The sequence below is a fragment of the Oncorhynchus masou genome, chromosome 17 (genome assembly GCF_036934945.1).
Source record: "Oncorhynchus masou masou isolate Uvic2021 chromosome 17, UVic_Omas_1.1, whole genome shotgun sequence".
In the NCBI taxonomy this organism is placed as follows: Eukaryota; Metazoa; Chordata; class Actinopteri; order Salmoniformes; family Salmonidae; genus Oncorhynchus; species Oncorhynchus masou.
The window spans coordinates 662,039-683,602 of NC_088228.1; the positions used below are offsets into that span (position 1 = coordinate 662,039).

Here is a 21,564-nt window from a genome sequence, read left to right on the forward strand (position 1 = left end):
CTTGTTGAATGTGGCTTGTTTTGGCTTGTTGAATGTGGCTTGTTGTGGCTTGTTGAATGTGGCTTGTTGTGGCTTGTTTAATGTGGCTTGTTGTGGCTTGTTGAATGTGGCTTGTTGTGGCTTGTTTAATGTAGCTTGTTGTGGCTTGTTTAATGTGGCTTGTTGTGGCTTGTTGAATGTGGCTTGTTGTGGCTTGTTGAATGTGGCTTTTTGTGGCTTGTTTAATGTGGCTTGTTGTGTCTTGTTGAATGTGGCTTGTTGTGGCTTGTTGAATGTGGCTTGTTGTGGCTTGTTGAATGTGGCTTGTTGTGGCTTGTTTACTGTGGCTTGTTGTGGCTTGTTGAATGTGGCTTTTTGTGGCTTGTTTAATGTGGCTTGTTGTGGCTTGTTGAATGTGGCTTTTTGTGTCTTGTTTAATGTGGCTTGTTGTGGCTTGTTGAATGTGGCTTGTTGTGGCTTGTTTAATGTGGCTTGTTGTGGCTTGTTGTGGCTTGTTTACTGTGGCTTGTTGTGGCTTGTTGTGGCTTGTTGAATGTGGCTTGTTGTGGCTTGTTGAATGTGGCTTGTTGTGGCTTGTTTAATGTGGCTTGTTGAATGTGGCTTGTTGTGGCTTGTTGAATGTGGCTTTTTGTGGCTTGTTTAATGTGGCTTGTTGTGGCTTGTTGAATGTGGCTTGTTGTGGCTTGTTGAATGTGGCTTGTTGTGGCTTGTTGAATGTGGCTTGTTGTGGCTTGTTTACTGTGGCTTGTTGTGGCTTGTTGAATGTGGCTTTTTGTGGCTTGTTTAATGTGGCTTGTTGTGGCTTGTTGAATGTGGCTTGTTGTGGCTTGTTTAATGTGGCTTGTTGTGGCTTGTTGAATGTGGCTTGTTGTGGCTTGTTGAATGTGGCTTGTTGTGGCTTGTTTAATGTGGCTTGTTGAATGTGGCTTGTTGTGGCTTGTTGAATGTGGCTCGTTGTGGCTTGTTGAATGTGGCTTGTTGTGCCTTGTTTAATGTGGCTTGTTGAATGTGGCTTGTTGTGGCTTGTTTTTCTTATGTGGTATAGAGTATAGGCACACATTCAATATGTTGGTAACTAACCACTGACTGCATTACCCTGCTAGATTTAAACATAGATCCATGTGTAGCTAATAAACTAAATCATTATAGGAATAATGCAACAATCATATGAATCCCGTTTAGATTATAAACATGATAAGATATATAGCTAATTATGCTAATCAGAACATCTATATTTACTAAGCTGTAGTATTCCGTGGGATATTATATGTGAAAGCACAGATAGAGGTCTAACACATCTTACTGTCTTCAGAGGGAGAACATCAAATCATGAATCATTAAATGCTAAATAAATGCCCAAAGCATTTCTCCTATCATATGATATCTCCACATATACAGCTTGGCAGAAGTTCAATATCATTATATTATTATAATAATAGACAGTAGTCACTTATAGATCATATTCTATATGGGGTGTCTTATAGTTTTAAAAACAGCCAAGTTACAACTGGCCATGTCTCAATGGCATCTTATTCTCTATATATAGTGCACTAATTTTGTCCATGGCCCATAGACAATAGGGTGCCATTTGGGACACAAGTCATTGTTATTTGCCTAGTACTGTTCATTAAGGCACATTTTAAACAAACAACAACATTGTAATAATGGCACCCAACATTATTACAATGTTGTTGTTTGTTTAAAATGTGCCTTAATGAACAGTACTAGGCAATTAACAATGACCTGTGTCCCAAATTAAAGCTATAAGAAGAAAGGAGAGAGAAAGATATGGATGTCCAGAATAATACATTTTAGTACAGCTAAACTCTGAATGACACACAGGAACAACGAGTCCAGTCAGGTCAGGTATAAAGGTGACTTAACGTCAGTACAGCTAAGCCTGGAATGACACACAGGATCACCAGAAATAACTACCTCAGTATAAACATGTTTAAATTTGCATCACAAAGAAAGGTTTATGGTGTTATATAAAGGTAAAGGATCAGATCAAATGCAAAACAGAATCTTCTATATATGAACAGTGGATAGACATATTTGATCTGATTTGTTTCAAAAAATAGTCTCTAACCCTAGTCTAGTCAGGTACAGGTGACTTAGCGTTGGTCGCCCGGGCTAGTCTAGTCAGGTACAGGTGACTTAGCGTTGGTCGCCCGGGCAAGTCTAGTCAGGTACAGGTGACTTAGCGTTGGTCGCCCCGGGCTAGTCTAGTCAGGTACAGGTGACTTAGCGCTGGTCGCCCGGGCTAGTCTAGTCAGGTACAGGTGACTTAGCGTTGGTAGCCCGGGCTAGTCTAGTCAGGTACAGGTGACTTAGCGTTGGTCGCCTGGAATAGGCTAGTCAGGTACAGGTGACTTGGCGTTGGTCGCCTGGAATAGGCTAGTCAGGTACAGGTGACTTGGCGTTGGTCGCCCGGGCTAGTCTAGTCAGGTACAGGTGACTTAGCATTGGTCGCCCGGAATAGTCTAGTCAGGTACAGGTGACTTAGCGTTGGTCGCCCGGGCTAGTCTAGTCAAGTACAGGTGACTTAGCGTTGGTCGCCCGGGCTAGTCTAGTCAGGTACAAGTGACTTAGCGTTGGTCGCCCGGGCTAGTCTAGTCAGGTACAGGTGACTTAGCGTTGGTCGCCCGGGCTAGTCTAGTCAGGTACAGGTGACTTAGCGTTGGTAGCCCGGGCTAGTCTAGTCAGGTACAGGTGACTTAGCATTGGTCGCCCGGGCTAGTCTAGTCAGGTACAGGTGACTTAGCATTGGTCGCCCGGAATAGCCTAGTCAGGTACAGGTGACTTTGCGTTGGTCGCCCGGGCTAGTCTAGTCAAGTACAGGTGACTTAGCGTTGGTCGCCTGGAATAGGCTAGTCAGGTACAGGTGACTTGGCGTTGGTCGCCTGGAATAGGCTAGTCAGGTACAGGTGACTTGGCGTTGGTCGCCCGGGCTAGTCTAGTCAGGTACAGGTGACTTAGCATTGGTCGCCTGGAATAGTCTAGTCAGGTACAGGTGACTTTGCGTTGGTCGCCCGGGCTAGTCTAGTCAAGTACAGGTGACTTAGCGTTGGTCGCCTGGAATAGGCTAGTCAGGTACAGGTGACTTTGCGTTGGTCGCCCGGGCTAGTCTAGTCAAGTACAGCTGACTTAGCGTTGGTCGCCCGGGGCTAGTCAGGTACATAAAGGTGACTTAGTGTCGGTTCCCCAGGCTAGTCTATTTAGGTACAGGTATAAAGGTGACTTAGTGTCGGTCCCCCAGGCTAGTCTATTTAGGTACAGGTATAAAGGTGACTTAGTGTCGGTCCCCCAGGCTAGTCTATTTAGGTACAGGTATAAAGGTGACTTAGCGTCAGTCCCCCAGGCTAGTCTATTTAGGTACAGGTATAAAGGTGACTTAGCGTCAGTCCCCCAGGCTAGTCTATTTAGGTACAGGTATAAAGGTGACTTAGTGTCAGTCCCCCAGGCTAGTCTATTTAGGTACAGGTATGAAGGTGACTTAGTGTCAGTCCCCCAGGCTAGTCTATTTAGGTACAGGTATGAAGGTGACTTAGTGTCAGTCCCCCAGGCTAGTCTATTTAGGTACAGGTATAAAGGTGACTTAGTGTCGGTCCCCCAGGCTAGTCTAGTCAGTACAGGTATAAAGGTGACTTAGTGTCGGTCCCCCAGGCTAGTCTATTTAGGTACAGGTATAAAGGTGACTTAGTGTCGGTCCCCCAGGCTAGTCTATTTAGGTACAGGTATAAAGGTGACTTAGTGTCGGTTCCCCAGGCTAGTCTATTTAGGTACAGGTATAAAGGTGACTTAGTGTCAGTCCCCCAGGCTAGTCTATTTAGGTACAGGTATAAAGGTGACTTAGTGTCGGTTCCCCAGGCTAGTCTAGTCAGTACAGGTATAAAGGTGACTTAGTGTCGGTCCCCCAGGCTAGTCTATCTAGGTACAGGTATAAAGGTGACTTAGTGTCGGTCCCCCAGGCTAGTCTATTTAGGTACAGGTATAAAGGTGACTTAGTGTCGGTCCCCCAGGCTAGTCTAGTCAGTACAGGTATAAAGGTGACTTAGTGTCGGTCCCCCAGGCTAGTCTAGTCAGTACAGGTATAAAGGTGACTTAGTGTCGGTTCCCCAGGCTAGTCTATTTAGGTACAGGTATAAAGGTGACTTAGTGTTGGTTCCCCAGGCTAGTCTATTTAGGTACAGGTATAAAGGTGACTTAGCGTCAGTCCCCCAGGCTAGTCTATTTAGGTACAGGTATAAAGGTGACTTAGCGTCAGTCCCCCAGGCTAGTCTATTTAGGTACAGGTATAAAGGTGACTTAGTGTCGGTCCCCCAGGCTAGTCTATTTAGGTACAGGTATAAAGGTGACTTAGCGTCGGTTCCCCAGGCTAGTCTAGTCAGTACAGGTATAAAGGTGACTTAGTGTCGGTCCCCCAGGCTAGTCTAGTCAGTACAGGTATAAAGGTGACTTAGCGTCAGTCCCCCAGGCTAGTCTATTTAGGTACAGGTATAAAGGTGACTTAGCGTCGGTCCCCCAGGCTAGTCTAGTCAGTACAGGTATAAAGGTGACTTAGTGTCGGTTCCCCAGGCTAGTCTATTTAGGTACAGGTATAAAGGTGACTTAGTGTCAGTCCCCCAGGCTAGTCTATTTAGGTACAGGTATAAAGGTGACTTAGCGTCGGTTCCCCAGGCTAGTCTATTTAGGTACAGGTATAAAGGTGACTTAGCGTCAGTCCCCCAGGCTAGTCTATTTAGGTACAGGTATAAAGGTGACTTAGTGTCAGTCCCCCAGGCTAGTCTATTTAGGTACAGGTATGAAGGTGACTTAGTGTCAGTCCCCCAGGCTAGTCTATTTAGGTACAGGTATAAAGGTGACTTAGTGTCGGTTCCCCAGGCTAGTCTATTTAGGTACAGGTATAAAGGTGACTTAGCGTCAGTCCCCCAGGCTAGTCTATTTAGGTACAGGTATAAAGGTGACTTAGTGTCGGTTCCCCAGGCTAGTCTATTTAGGTACAGGTATAAAGGTGACTTAGTGTCGGTCCCCCAGGCTAGTCTAGTCAGTACAGGTATAAAGGTGACTTAGTGTCGGTCCCCCAGGCTAGTCTATTTAGGTACAGGTATAAAGGTGACTTAGTGTCAGTCCCCCAGGCTAGTCTATTTAGGTACAGGTATAAAGGTGACTTAGTGTCGGTTCCCCAGGCTAGTCTATTTAGGTACAGGTATAAAGGTGACTTAGTGTCAGTCCCCCAGGCTAGTCTATTTAGGTACAGGTATAAAGGTGACTTAGTGTCGGTTCCCCAGGCTAGTCTATTTAGGTACAGGTATAAAGGTGACTTAGTGTCAGTCCCCCAGGCTAGTCTAGTCAGTACAGGAATAAGGGTGACTTAGTGTCAGTCGCACAAGCTTGGCTGACGCTGTTCCTAACAGAAGGTGAGGTTAACGGCTGTGACAGGCGCTAAAGGTCTAGAGGAGTATTCCAGGTGAGTTACAGTTATGTAATTAACACATACAGTTCAAGGGTGAAGTTTACATAAATTTAGGTTGTTGTCATTAAAACTCATTTTTCAACAACTCCACAAATGTCTTGTTAACAAACTATAGTTTTGGCAAGTTTATTAGGACTTCTACTTTATGCATGACGCAAGTAATATTTCCAACAATCGTTTACAGACAGATTATTTCACTTATAATTCACTGTATCACAATTCCAGTGGGTCAGAAGTTTACATACACTAAGTTGACTGTGCCTTTAAACAGCTTGGAAAATTCCAGAAAATGATGTCATGGCTTTAGAAACTTCTGATAGGTAATTTACATCATTTGTACCTGTGGATGCATTTCAAGGCCTACCTTCAAACTCAGTGCCTCCTTGCTTGACATCATAGGAAAATCAAAATAAATCAGCCAAGTCTGGTTCATCCTTGGGAGCAATATCCAAATGCCTGAAGGTACCACGTTCATATGTACAAACAATAGTATGCAAGTATAAACACCATGGGACCACGCAGCCGTCATACCGCTCAGGAGGGAAACGCGTTCGATCCCCTAGAGATGAGCGTACTTTGGTGTGAAAAGTGCAAATCAATCCCAGAACAACAGCAAAGGACCTTGTGAAGATCCTGGATGAAACAGGTTCAAAAGTAAATATATCCAGAGTAAAACGAGTCCTACATCGACATAACCTGAAAGGCTGCTCAGCAAGGGAGAAGCCACTGCTCCAAAAACGCCATAAAAAAGCCAGACTACAGTTTTCAACTGCACATGGGGAAAAATATTGTACTTTTTGGAGAAATGTCTTCTGGTCTGATGAAACAACCGTAAGCAAGGGGGTGGCAGCATCATGTTGTGGGGGTACTTTTCTGCAGAAGGGACTGGTGCACTTCACAAAATAGATGGCATCATGAGGCGGAAAATGATGTGGCTATATTGAAGCAACATCTCAAGACATCAGTCAGGAAGTTAAAGCTTGGTCGCAAATGGGTCTTCCAAATGGACAATGACCCCAAGCATACTTCCAAAGTTGTGGCAAAAAGGCTTTAAGGACAACAAAGTCAATGTATTGGAGTGGCCATCACAAAGCCCTGACCTCAATCTCATAAAAAATGTGTGTGCAGAACTGAAAAAGTGTGTGCGAGCAAGGAGGACTACAAACCTGACTCAGTTACACCAGCTCTGTCAGGAGGAATGGGCCAAAGTTCACCCAATTTATTGTGGGAAGCTTGCGCAAGGCTACCCAAATCGTTTGACCCAAGTTAAACAATTTAAAGGCAATGCTACCAAATACTGATCGAGTGCAAGTGAACGTCTGACCCACTGGGAATGAGATTAAATAAATAAAAGCTGAAATAAATCATTCTCTCTACTATTATTCTGACATTTCACATTCTTAAAATATAGTGGTGATCCCAACTGACCTAAGACGGGGAATTTTCACGATTAAATGTCAGGAATTGTGAAAAACTGAGTTAAAATGTATTTGGCTAAGGTGTATGTAAACTTCCGACTTCAACTGTAGATACATCCAGTTGGGGGTGTCGGTGGATTGAAGAGTCTGTGAAGGCTCTTTACCCATAATGCACCTCAACTGTACAAACAAAAACAATGTCAATCACAACATAGGAAAGGAAGGGTTTGGCTCAAATACCCAGCAATAAGCAACAGGGTTGGGTTCCATTACATGTCAATTCAGTCAATTCAGTAAGTTCTCAAGATCTGAAGTTCTGATTTTTCCTCATTGCTTCAAAGAGCTCTCATGTATAAAGTTGAGGTTGGCTCTTACGTACTCTACATATGATAAGAAACAGCGGATGGAGGATGGAGGGATGACATGTAATAGTCTCTGTCCAGTAGAGAGCGTTAGAGCTTCAGCCTCCTGGTCTGCTGCTTGATCCTAGTGCAGATCTACCGCTGAGGGAAACAACATAGAACTTCATGTTACCTGTCAGTAGAGGTTGGTGTCTCTTACCTTCATGTTACCTGTCAGTAGAGGTTGGTGTCTCTTACCTTCATGTTACCTGTCAGTAGAGGTCAGTGTCTCTTACCTTCATGTTACCTGTCAGTAGAGGTTGGTGTCTCTTACCTTCATGTTACCTGTCAGTAGAGGTCAGTGTCTCTTACCTTCATGTTACCTGTCAGTAGAGGTTGGCTGTCTCTTACCTTCATGTTACCTGTCGGTAGAGGTTGGCTGTCTCTTACCTTCATGTTACCTGTCAGTAGAGGTTGGTGTCTCTTACCTTCATGTTACCTGTCAGTAGAGGTTGGTGTCTCTTACCTTCATGTTACCTGTCGGTAGAGGTTGGCTGTCTCTTACCTTCAGGTGTTTTGGTCACTCTGTGGAGACTCCGCCCCCTCTGACAAAAGAGAAAATGTTCCCTGAAAAACCTGTTTAATATACAGTATAATGACACCTACACTTCTGTAATGGTGGGCTGGTGTCTGCTGCACTTCCAGTCTGTGTCCTCACTCCATCACTCTCTCCTGTCCTCACTCCATCTCTCTCTTCGGTCTTCTCTGTGCATTTGTCCTGACGTAAGTTGAGCTCCTCTGGCACTTCACTCTCCTCTTCTCCCACTCCCTCCACCTCTTCTTCCTCTCCCTCTTCCTCTCCCTCTCCCTCCTGTGACTCTGTATCTCCCAGCTCTGTTTCAATTTCTCTCTCCTGGGGTTCCATAGTGTCTTCCTGCAGCACTCTCTCCTCCTCAGCCTCCCTTCTGGCCTTCTCCTGTGTCTCTGGAGGAACACACATACACACACACATGCACACACACAAAAGTGTCAAGGGATATTGATTGGTTGGTTGGTTGATTGATTGGTCGATCGATAAAACTACAGACAAGACACCTTTAGTGGCCTGTGTCTTCCATCTCTCTCTGTTCTGATAAACCTCTTCGTTCCACAGAGCCTTGAAGTTCTTCAGGTCCACAGCCAGTAGAGAAAAATGTCCAGTAGCACTGCCCTCTGACCCGGTACTTTTAACACTACCACGCTTAGCATCCTCACAGCTAATACTGTTTAGACTGGAGAGAGGAGAGGAGGAGGGAGGGGAGGGGAGGGGAGAGGAGAGGAGAGGAGAGGAGAGGAGAGGAGAGGAGAGGAGAGGAGAGGAGAGGAGAGGAGAGGAGAGGAGAGGAGAGGAGAGGAGAGGAGAGGAGAGGAGAGGAGAGGAGTAAAAAGAAAAAGGTATCTACATGGTTGACAGGGAGAAGACTTATAGTTAACTGAGACTGGACCACTAGAGGAGAGATAGTTTCTACAGGGTTGACAGGATGTAGACTGTGAAGTTGCCAACTCTCGCTTAAAGCACGGAGTGGAGGCCTGTGTTTGGGATAACAGCAGTGTTTAATCCTCCACAGACTCAACCACACAGCGGGTGTAACAGTGTATAAGAGGGTATAACAGGGAATAACAGTGCAATCCTTCACAGGCCCTGAAACTCATTTTGACTTTCTCACAGTCCTTGGAGCCGGATGACTGCATCATCTCCTGGACCCACTGCCACACACTGATAGGTCCAGAAGATACACTGTGTTGGCGATGCGCTCTTTTCCTACAGGAGAAACAGGAAGTAGAAGCCGGTACCAGGAAGTAGAAGCAGGAATTGTGGTACCTAGAGCGCCTGAACCCTGCCAGGCTGAGTGATGCCTCGTTGATGAGCGGAATGACAATCTTCTCCGTCATTTCTGTCAACACGGTGAAGGTTGGAACCACAATGAAGTCTATAAACCCTGGAGACACATAGAGGGGCCAGTGGTTATCAACCGTGTTTTATCCGTGGCACACCTTGATGGGATAAACAATTCTACAGCACAACTAACATTTCCCTATTCATTTATTTACTGGTAATGACTTGTATTTTTATTTTTGCAGAGCGTACCTGTCCCCCTGTGGGAATCGAACCCACAATACTGGCGTTGCAAAAGCCATGCTTTACCAACCAAGGCACATGGGACTCTCTCATCACACTTTTCATTTTCCATTTGTTTTGTCTTGTCTTCCTCACACCTGGTTCCAATTCCCTCATTACATGTTGTGTATTTAACCTTCTGTTCCCCCCATGTCCTTGCCCGTAAATGTTTATTGTAAGTGCATGTGCACGTTTAGCTGGTGTGCAACGGGTTTTGTACCCATTTGACTGTTTGTTCTGGATGCCGGTGGTTTTATGTGTTAAACTGCTCCATTGTAAAACCCAGTTTTTGCTCTCCTGTGCCTGACCTCCCTGCCGCCAGTACGCTGTATTCAGTTAAGGTGTATGTAAACATCTATTTTTTTGTGACAAAAGTTTTTTTGCAGATTAAATTGGGTTTTGTCTAGAGACGAGTGGTTCTCTGCATTTTAAAGGTGCAACCACAGACACAAAGCCATGCTTCTAAAAACCTGTTTATGGGGTATTGTGTGTCTCTTTTTAAAATCCATTTTAGAATTAGGCTGTAAAGTAACAAAATATGGAAAAATGGAAGGGGTCTGAATACTTTCCAAACGGACTGTATATCACAATGTATGATACTTACTTTACTGTTCATGGAAATGTATCACATATGTCAGGGTTGAGGTTATGTAACTCACCTATCTGGGACTGGGCCACCATGGTTGACTTGTTGTCAGGGTTGAGGTTATATAACTCACCTATCTGGGACTGGGCCACCATGGTTGACTTGTTGTCAGGGTTGAGGTTATATAACTCACCTATCTGGGACTGGGCCACCATGGTTGACTTGTTGTCAGGGTTGAGGTTATATAACTCACCTATCTGGGACTGGGCCACCATGGTTGACTTGTTGTCAGGGTTGAGGTTATATAACTCACCTATCTGGGACTGGGCCACCATGGTTGACTTGTTGTCAGGGTTGAGGTTATATAACTCACCTATCTGGGACTGGGCCACCATGGTTGACTTGTTGTCAGGGTTGAGGTTATATAACTCACCTATCTGGGACTGGGCCACCATGGTTGACTTGTTGTCAGGGTTGAGGTTATATAACTCACCTATCTGGGACTGGGCCACCATGGTTGACTTGTTGTCAGGGTTGAGGTTATATAACTCACCTATCTGGGACTGGGCCACCATGGTTGACTTGTTGTCAGGGTTGAGGTTATATAACTCACCTATCTGGGACTGGGCCACCATGGTTGACTTGTTGTCAGGGTTGAGGTTATATAACTCACCTATCTGGGACTGGGCCACCATGGTTGACTTGTTGTCAGGGTTGAGGTTATATAACACCATGGGACTTGACTTGTTGTCAGGGTTGAGGTTATATAACTCACCTATCTGGGACTGGGCCACCATGGTTGACTTGTTGTCAGGGTTGAGGTTATATAACTCACCTATCTGGGACTGGGCCACCATGGTTGACTTGTTGTCAGGGTTGAGGTTATATAACTCACCTATCTGGGACTGGGCCACCATGGTTGACTTGTTGTCAGGGTTGAGGTTATATAACTCACCTATCTGGGACTGGGCCACCATGGTTGACTTGTTGTCAGGGTTGAGGTTATATAACTCACCTATCTGGGACTGGGCCACCATGGTTGACTTGTTGTCAGGGTTGAGGTTATATAACTCACCTATCTGGGACTGGGCCACCATGGTTGACTTGTTGTCAGGGTTGAGGTTATATAACTCACCTATCTGGGACTGGGCCACCATGGTTGACTTGTTGTCAGGGTTGAGGTTATATAACTCACCTATCTGGGACTGGGCCACCATGGTTGACTTGTTGTCAGGGTTGAGGTTATATAACTCACCTATCTGGGACTGGGCCACCATGGTTGACTTGTTGTCAGGGTTGAGGTTATATAACTCACCTATCTGGGACTGGGCCACCATGGTTGACTTGTTGTCAGGGTTGAGGTTATATAACTCACCTATCTGGGACTGGGCCACCATGGTTGACTTGTTGTCAGGGTTGAGGTTATATAACTCACCTATCTGGGACTGGGCCACCATGGTTGACTTGTTGTCAGGGTTGAGGTTATATAACTCACCTATCTGGGACTGGGCCACCATGGTTGACTTGTTGTCAGGGTTGAGGTTATATTACTCACCTATCTGGGACTGGGCCACCATGGTTGACTTGTTGTCAGGGTTGAGGTTATATAACTCACCTATCTGGGACTGGGCCACCATGGTTGACTTGTTGTCAGGGTTGAGGTTATATAACTCACCTGTCTGGGACTGGGCCACCATGGTTGACTTGTTGTCAGGGTTGAGGTTATATAACTCACCTATCTGGGACTGGGCCACCATGGTTGACTTGTTGTCAGGGTTGAGGTTATATAACTCACCTATCTGGGACTGGGCCACCATGGTTGACTTGCGGTCACACAGAGGAGAGAAGGGCAGTCCTAGCTCCGCCTCCTTATCGCCCTGGAGACACACAGCACATCACATGATCAACATGATTACATCACACCGTCAATAACCCAATCAAGACATGGCATATGGGAGTGTAGTGAGACACCCAATGGACTGGAAGATTCTCTACTCAACACTGATCTTGAAAAAAACATAAAAACATGAAAATCAATCAATTCACCATCATTAACACAATGGAAAAATATAATAATTTATTATCAAAAAATTGAAATACTATGGATGACAGAGAAAAACACATTGGTACAATCTAAAGCCAAGTGGCAAACAATAAAGCAGGCACCAGGTGCTGGGGATGGAGGTGTGACCAGGTACTGGGGATGGAGGTGTGACTAGATACTGGGGATGGAGGTGTGACTTCTTAAGACCTCTTAAGGATCGGCACCTTTTTTTTCTCAATTTTCGCCGAAAATGACATACCCAAATCTAACTGCCTGTAGCTCAGTAGCCCTGAAGCAAGGATAAGCATTTTCTTGGTACCATTTGAAAGGAAGCACTTTGGAGTTTGTGGAAATGTGAAAGGAATGTAGTAGAATATAACACATGAGATCTGGTAAAAGATAATACAAAGATTAAAAAAAACATATTATTGTATTTTTTGGTTCCATCATCTTTGAAACGCAAGACAAAGGCTATAATGTATTATTCCAGCCCAGGTGCATTTTAGATATGGCCACTAGATGGCAGCAGTGTATGTGCCGAGTTTTAGTCTGATCCAATGAACCATTGCATTTCTGTTCAAAATGTTCTATCAAGACTGCCCAAATTTGCCTAATTTGTTTATTAATAACTTTTCATGTTCAAAACTGTGAACTCTCCTCAAACAATAGCATGGTATTCTTTCACTGTAATAGCTACTGTAAATTGGACAGTGCAGTTAGATTAACAAGAATTTAAGCTTTCTGCCCATATCAGATATGTCTATATCCTGGGAATGTTCTTGTTAATTTCAACCTCATGCTAATCGCATTAGTCTAAGTTAGCTCAACCGTCCCGTGGAAGGGACAACGATCCCAAAGAAGTTGCATTTGAGCCAATCAGTTGCGTTGTTTAGGTAGGGGTGATATACATAAGATAGCCCTATTTGGCAAAAGACCAAGTCCATATTATGGTAAGAACAGCTCAAATAAGCAAAGAGAAACAACAGTCCATCATTACTTTAAGACATTAAGGTCAGTCAATTCGTTTCTTCAAGTGCAGTCGCAAAAACCATCAAGTGCTATGATGAAACAGGCTCTCATGAGGACCGCCACAGGAAAGGAAGACGCAGAGTTACCTCCGCTGCAGAGGATAATTTCATTAGAGTTACCAGCCTCAGTTTGCACCCCAAAAAATACTTCACAGAGTTCAAGTAACAGACACATCTCAACATCAACTGTTCAGAGGAGACTGCATGAATCAGGCCTTCATGGTTGAATTGCTGCAAAGAAACCACAACGGACACCAATAAGAACAAGAGACTTGCTTGAGCCAAGAAACACGATCAATGGACATTAGACCAGTAGAAATCTGATAATACTATAAGGCTATAAGACCTGTCAACACAGCATAATGAACTATAACACCTCCCTCTGCAACTGGATCCTGGACTTCCTGACAGGCCGCTGATTGTGGACTACAGGAAAAGGAGCACCGAGCACGTCCCATTCTCATCGACGGGGCTGTAGTGGAGCAGGAATAGAGCTTCAAATTCCTTGGTGTCCACATCAATAACAAACTACATTGGTCCAAACACACCAAGACAGTTGTGAAGAGGGCACGACAAAGCCTATTCACCCTCAGGAAACTAAAAAGATTTGGCTTGGGTCCTGAGATCTTTAAAAGGTTCTACAGCTGCAACATCGAGAGCATCAATTTGTAAGTCGCTCTGGATAAGAGCGTCTGCTAAATGACTTAAATGTAAATGTAATTCTGACCGGTTGCATCACTGCCTGGTACGGCAACTGCTCGGCCTCTGACTGCAATGCACTTCAGAGGGTAGTGGGTACGGCCCAGTACATCACTGGGGCTAAGCTGCCTGCCATCCAGGACCTCTACACCAGCCGGTGTCAGAGGAAGGCCCTGACAATTGTCAAAGACTCCAGTCACCCCAGTCATAGACTGTTCTCTCTACTACTGCATGGCAAGCGGTACCGGAGTGCCAAGTCTAGGACAAAAAGGCTTCTCAACAGTTTTTACCCCCAAGCCATAAGACTCCTGAACAGGTAATCAAATGGCTACCCGGATTATTTGCATTGTGTGCCTCCTCCCAACCCCTATTTTACGCTGCTGCTACTATCTGTTTATCTTATATGCATAGTCACTTTAACTATACATTCATGTACATACTACCTAAATTGGCCCGACCAACCAGTGCTCCCGCACATTGGCTAACCGGGCTATCTGCATTGTGTCCCGCCACCCACCAACCCCTCTTTTACGCTACTGCTACTCTCTGTTTATCATATATGCATAGTCACTTTAACCATATCTACATGTACATACTACCTCAATCAGCCTGACTAACAGTTGTCTGTATATGGCCTTGCTACTCTTTTTTCAAATGTCTTTTTACTGTTGTTTTATTTCTTTACTTACCTACACACACATACCTTTTTTTTTGCACCATTGGTTAGAGCCTGTAAGTCAGCATTTCACTGTAAGGTTTACACCTGTTGTATTCGGCGCACGTGATAAATAAACTTTGATTTGATTTGATATAACCCTGTAAGTGTTGTCAACACAGCATAATAAACTAGAACCCTATAAGTCCTGTCAACACAGAATAATTAGAGGTCAAGGGTTAGAAGTCAGAGGTTACCGGCCTGAAGAACTCCTCCAGAAGGGATACTGTCCAGCGGTGGTATAGGGTCAGAGGTCAGAGGTTACCTGTCTGAAGAACTCCTCCAGAAGGGATGCTGTCCAGCGGTGGTGTAGGGTTAGAGGTTAGAGGTCAGAGGTTACCTGTCTGAAGAACTCCTCCAGAAGGGATACTGTCCAGCGGTGGTGCAAGGTAAGAGGTCAGAGGTCAGAGGTTAGCTGTCTGAAGAACTCCTCCAGAAGGGATGCTGTCCAGCGGTGGTGTAGGGTTAGAGGTCAGAGGTTACCTGTCTGAAGAACTCCTCCAGAAGGGATGCTGTCCAGCGGTGGTGTAGGGTCAGAGGTTAGAGGTCAGAGATTACCTGTCCGAAGAACTCCTCCAGAAGGGATACTGTCCAGCGGTGGTGCAGGGTTAGAGGTCAAAGGTTAGCTGTCTGAAGAACTCCTCCAGAAGGGATGCTGTCCAACGGTGGTGTAGGGTTAGAGATTAGAGGTCAGAGGTTACCTGTCTGAAGAACTCCTCCAGAAGGGATGCTGTCCAGCGGTGGTGTAGGGTTAGAGGTCAGAGGTTACCTGTCTGAAGAACTCCTCCAGAAGGGATGCTGTCCAGCGGTAGTGTAGGGTTAGAGGTCAGAGGTTACCTGTCTGAAGAACTCCTCCAGAAGGGATGCTGTCCAGCGGTAGTGTAGGGTTAGAGGTCAGAGGTTACCTGTCTGAAGAACTCCTCCAGAAGGGATGCTGTCCAGCGGTGGTGTAGGGTTAGAGGTCAGAGGTTACCTGTCTGAAGAACTCCTCCAGAAGGGATGCTGTCCAGCGGTAGTGTAGGGTTAGAGGTCAGAGGTTACCTGTCTGAAGAATTCCTCCAGAAGGGATGCTGTCCAGCGGTGGTGCAGGTCCCATGTCTTTGCTGGGTGGCTGATATCAGCTGTATGGAGCAGCAAAGACATGGCTTTGGGTTTATCAATCCTGGTGGACACACACACACATACACACACACACACACACGGTTAGATAGTTAACAGTAGAGACAGGACTTTGGGTTTCTCAATTCTGGAGAAGGAGACAGAGAGATAAAAGGGTAAATCCATGACATCACAGCAGACAGTCTGTATGTGTTGTAACAACGACAAGGTCAGAGTTCAGCAGACAGTCTGTATGTGTTGTAACAACGACAAGGTCAGAGTTCAGCAGACAGTCTGTATGTGTTGTAACAATGACAGGTCAGAGTTCAGCAGACAGTCTGTATGTGTTGTAACAATGACAAGGTCAGAGTTCAGCAGACAGTCGGTATGTGTTGCAACAACAACAAGGTCAGAATTGAGCAGACAGTCTATATGTGTTGTAACAATGACAAGGTCAGAGTTCAGCAGACAGTCTGTATGTGTTGTAACAATGACAGGTCAGAGTTCAGCAGACAGTCTGTATGTGTTGTAACAATGACAAGGTCAGAGTTCAGCAGACAGTCGGTATGTGTTGCAACAATGGCAAGGTCAGAGTTCAGCAGACAGTCTGTATGTGTTGTAACAATGGCAAGGTCAGAATTCACTCAACATGTATCTATCAGTCTGACCCAGCAGGAACTAATAGAGGATCAGGACAGTGGTGACAGAGGAAAGGAACTAATAGAGGATCAGTAGAGATGAGAGGACAGGAACTAATAGAGGATCAGGACAGAGGAGAGAGCAGGAAATAATAGAGGTTCAGGAGAGAGGAGAGGTCAGGAACTAATAGAAGATCAGGAGAGATGAGAGGACAGGAACTAATAGAGCATCAGGACAGAGGAGAGGACAGGAACTAGTAGAGGATCAGAACAGAGGAGAGGACAGGAACAAATAGAGGATCAGGACAGAGGAGAGGACAGGAACTAATAGATGATCAGGACAGTGGTGACAGAGGAGAGGACAGGAACTAATAGATGATCAGGACAGTGGTGACAGAGGAGAGGATATGAACTAATAGAGGATCAGGAGAGATGAGAGGACAGGAACTAATAGTGGATCAGGACAGAGGAGAGGGCAGGAACTAATAGAGGATCAGGACAGTGGTGACAGAGGAGAGGACAGGAACTAATAGAGGATAGGAACAGAGGAGAGGACAGGAACTAATAGAGGATCAGGACAGTGGTGACAGAGGAGAGGACAGGAACTAATAGAGGATCAGGACAGAGGAGAGGGCAGGATCTAATAGAGGATCAGGACAAGGGGGGGACAGGAACTAATAGAGGATCAGGACAGTGCTGACAGAGGAGAGGTCAGGAACTAATAGAGGACCAGGACAGAGGAGAGGACAGGAACTAATAGAGGATCAGGACAGAGCTGACAGAGGAGAGGAAAGGAACTAATAGAGGATCAGGACAGAGGAGAGGACAGGAACTAATAGAGGATCAGGACAGAGGAGAGGACAGGAACTAATAGAGGGTCAGGACAGAGGAGAGCACAGGAACTAATAGAGGATCAGGACAGAGGATAGGACAGAAACTAATAGAGGATCAGGACAGAGGAGAGGACAGGAACTAATAGAGGATCAGGACAGAGGAGAGGACAGGAACTAATAGAGGATCAGGACAGAGGAGAGGACAGGAACTAATAGAGGAGAGGACAGGAACTAATAGAGGTTCAGGACAGAGGAGAGGGCAGGAACTAATAGAGGATCAGAACAGAGGAGAGGACAGGAACTAATAGAGGAGAGGACAGGAACTAATAGAGGTTCAGGACAGAGGAGAGGACAGGAACTAATAGAGGATCAGGACAGAGGAGAGAAAAGGAACTAATAGAGGATCAGGACAGAGGAGAGGACAGGAACTAATAGAGGAGAGGACAGGAACTAATAGAGGTTCAGGACAGAGGAGAGGACAGGAACTAATAGAGGATCAGGACAGAGGAGAGGACAGGAACTAATAGAGGATCAGGACAGTGCTGACAGAGGAGAGGTCAGGAACTAATAGAGGATCAGGACAGAGGAGAGGACAGGAACTAATAGAGGATCAGGACAGAGGAGAGGACAGGAACTAATAGAGAATCAGGACAGTGGTGACAGAGGAAAGGACAGGAACTAATAGAGGATCAGGACAGAGGAGAGGACAGGAACTAATAGAGGTTTAGGACAGTGGTGACAGAGGAGAGGATAGGAACTAATAGAGGATCAGGACAGTGGTGACAGAGAAGAGGTCAGGAACTAATACAGGATCATGACAGATGAGAGGACAGGAACGAATAGAGTATCAGGACAGAGGAGAGGACAGGAACGAATAGAGTTTCAGGACAGAGGAGAGGACAGGAACTAATAGAGGATCAGGACAGTGCTGACAGAGGAGAGGTCAGGAACTAATAGAGGATCAGGACAGAGGAGAGGACAGGAACTAATAGAGGATCAGGACAGAGGAGAGGTCAGGAACTAATAGAGGATCAGGACAGAGGAGAGGACAGGAACTAATAGAGGATCAGGACAGAGGAGAGGACAGGAACTAATAGAGGATCAGGACAGAGGAGAGGACAGGAACGAATAGAGTTTCAGGACAGAGGAGAGGACAGGAACTAATAGAGGATCAGGACAGTGCTGACAGAGGAGAGGTCAGGAACTAATAGAGGATCAGGACAGAGGAGAGGACAGGAACTAATAGAGGATCAGGACAGAGGAGAGGACAGGAACTAATAGAGAATCAGGACAGTGGTGACAGAGGAAAGGACAGGAACTAATAGAGGATCAGGACAGTGGTGACAGAGGAGAGGACAGGAACTAATAGAGGATCAGGACAGAGGAGAGGACAGGAACTAATAGAGGATCAGGACAGAGGAGAGGAGAGGACAGGAACTAATAGAGGATCAGGACAGTGCTGACAGAGGAGAGGACAGGAACTAATAGAGGATCAGGACAGTGGTGACAGAGGAGAGGTCAGGAACTAATAGAGGATCAGGACAGATGAGAGGACAGGAACGAATAGAGGATCATGACAGATGAGAGGACAGGAACAAATAAAGGATCAGGACAGAGGAGAGAACAGGAACTAATAGAGGATCAGGACAGAGGAGAGGACAGGAACTAATAGAGGAGAGGACAGGAACTAATAGAGGATCAGGACAGAGGAGAGGACAGGAACTAATAGAGGATCAGGACAGTGCTGACAGAGGAGAGGTCAGGAACTAATAGAGGATCAGGACAGAGGAGAGGACAGGAACTAATAGAGGATCAGGACAGAGGAGAGGACAGGAACTAATAGAGAATCAGGACAGTGGTGACAGAGGAGAGGTCAGGAACTAATAGAGGATCAGGACAGTGGTGACAGAGGGGAGGACAGGAACTAATAGAGGGTCAGGACAGAGTAGAGGACAGGAACAAATAGAGGATCATGACAGATGAGAGGACAGGAATGAATAGAGGATCAGGACAGTGGTGACAGAGGAGAGGACAGGAACTAATAGAGGGTCAGAGTAGAGGACAGGAACTAATAGAGGATCAGGACAGAGGAGAGGACAGGAACTAATAGAGGATCAGGACAGAGGAGAGGACAGGAACTAATAGAGGATCAGGAGAGTCGTGACAGAGACAGCAGGAATGGGGGAGGAGATATAGATGTGTATAAGATCCGGAGGCTGTTAAGTCTCACCCCTCCGGTTGCTGGAGAAAGTTTTTCATATGTTTCAGCTGCTGGAAGTGGCAGGACATGTCTGTAGCCAGAACCATCTGTACCACCAGGCTCCTCAGCTCTCTACAGACAGACAGACAGACAGACAGACAGACAGACAGACAGACAGACAGACAGACAGACAGGTTAGGGTTAGAGAGAGGAGCAGGACATGTCTGTAGCCAGAACTATCTCTCCTACCAGGCCACTCAGCTCTCTGGGGAGACATACAGACATTGTCGAGAAGGAACCTGCAAGTAAGCATTTCAATGGACGTATGCCATGCATGTCCTTCACAACGAATAAAACTTGGAAGATGTTATTACCTGGTAGGTTCATTGATAATTTGTGTGAGATTGAGGGCATCAAGTTTAGAATTGTAGGATGGCCGGGGTGTTAAGCATGTCCCAGTTTAGGTCACCTAGTCGCACGAGCTCAGAAGATAGATGGGGGGGCAATCAATTCACATATGGTGTCGACGGCACAGCGAGGGGGAGAGGGTGGTCTATAGCAAGCGGCAACGGTGAGAGACTTGTTTCTGGAAAGGTGAATTTTTAGAAGTAGAAGCTTGAATTGTTTGGTATACGACCTGGATAGTAAGACAGAACTCTGCAGTAGATTGCAACACCGCCCCATTTGGCAGTTATATCTTGGCGGAAAATGTTATAGTTAGGGATGGAGATAACATGTTATTCCACTCCTATTACATGTTATTACACTCCTATTACATGTTATTACACTCCTATTACATGTTATTATACTCCCATTACTCCTATTACATGTTATTACACTCCAATTACTCCTATTACATGTTATTACATGTTCTTACACTCCAATTACTCCTATTACATGTTATTACACTCCTATTACATGTTATTACACTCATATTACTCCTGTTACGTTATTACTCATATTACATGTTATTACACTCCTATTACATGCTCTTACACTCATATTACTCCTATTGCATGTTATTGCATGTTATTACACTCATATTGCTCATATTACATGTTATTACACTCCTATTGCTCATATTACATGTTATTACACTCCTATTACCCATATTACAAGTTATTACATCTTATTACACTCATATTACCCCTATTACATGTTAATACATGTTATAACACTCCTATTATTACTATGACATTTTATTACATGCTCTTACACTCCTATTACTCCTATTGCATGTTATTGCATTTTATTACACTCCTATTACTCATATGACATGTTATTACACTCCTATTACACATATTACAAGTTATTACATGTTATTACACTCCTATTACCCCTATTACTCCAATTACATGTTATTACACTCCTATTGCTCCTGTTACATCTTATAAGACTCTATTACTCCTATTACATGCTAATAAATGTTATAACACTCCTATTATTACTATTACATTGTATTGTAATGTTATTACACTCCTATTACTCATATTACATGTTATTACACTCCTATTGCTCATATTACATGTTATTACACTCCTATTACTACTATTACATGTTATTACACTCCTATTACTACTATTACATTGTATTACATGTTATTACACTCCTATTACTCCTATTGCATGTTATTACATGTTATTACACTCCTATTACTCATATGACATGTTATTACACTCCTATTACCTATATTTCAAGTTATTACATGTTATTACACTCCTATTACCCCTATTGCATGTTATTACATGTTATTACACTCCTATTACTCATATTACATGTTATTACACTCCTATTGCTCATATTACATGTTATTAAACTCATATTACTACTATTACATTGTATTACATGTTATTACACTCCTATTACTCATATTACATGTTATTACACTCATATTACTACTATTACATGTTATTACACTACTATTGCTCATATTACATGTTATTACACTCCTATTACCCCTATTACTCATATTACATGTTATTACACTCATATTACTCATATTATATGTTATTACACTCATATTACTCATATTACATGTTATTACACTCATATTACTCATATTACATGTTATTACACTCCTATTACTACTATTACTCCTATTACATGTTATTACACTCCTATTACCCCTATTACTCATATTACATGTTATTACACTCATATTACTCATATTATATGTTATTACACTCATATTACTCATATTACATGTTATTACACTCATATTACTCATATTACATGTTATTACACTCCTATTACTACTATTGCTCATATTACATGTTATTACACTCCTATTACCCCTATTACTCATATTACATGTTATTACACTCATATTA

General features: G+C 44.3%; 1 protein-coding gene across 1 annotated transcript in view; it reads right to left on the reverse strand.

The window, feature by feature from the left end:
• Positions 1-6,418: 6,418 nt before the first annotated feature.
• LOC135558295 (dual specificity calcium/calmodulin-dependent 3',5'-cyclic nucleotide phosphodiesterase 1A-like) overlaps positions 6,419-21,564 on the reverse strand; it is a 46,004-nt gene continuing 30,858 nt past the window's right edge. The window contains exons 9-15 of the mRNA XM_064992018.1: positions 19,265-19,366; positions 15,507-15,627; positions 11,775-11,856; positions 9,097-9,214; positions 8,331-8,506; positions 7,902-8,219; positions 6,419-7,397 (exon numbers count right to left, since the gene is read on the reverse strand). Coding sequence (XP_064848090.1) covers positions 7,381-7,397; positions 7,902-8,219; positions 8,331-8,506; positions 9,097-9,214; positions 11,775-11,856; positions 15,507-15,627; positions 19,265-19,366 — 934 coding nt within the window. The 3' untranslated portion in view covers positions 6,419-7,380. The remainder of the gene's footprint in view (positions 7,398-7,901; positions 8,220-8,330; positions 8,507-9,096; positions 9,215-11,774; positions 11,857-15,506; positions 15,628-19,264; positions 19,367-21,564) is intronic.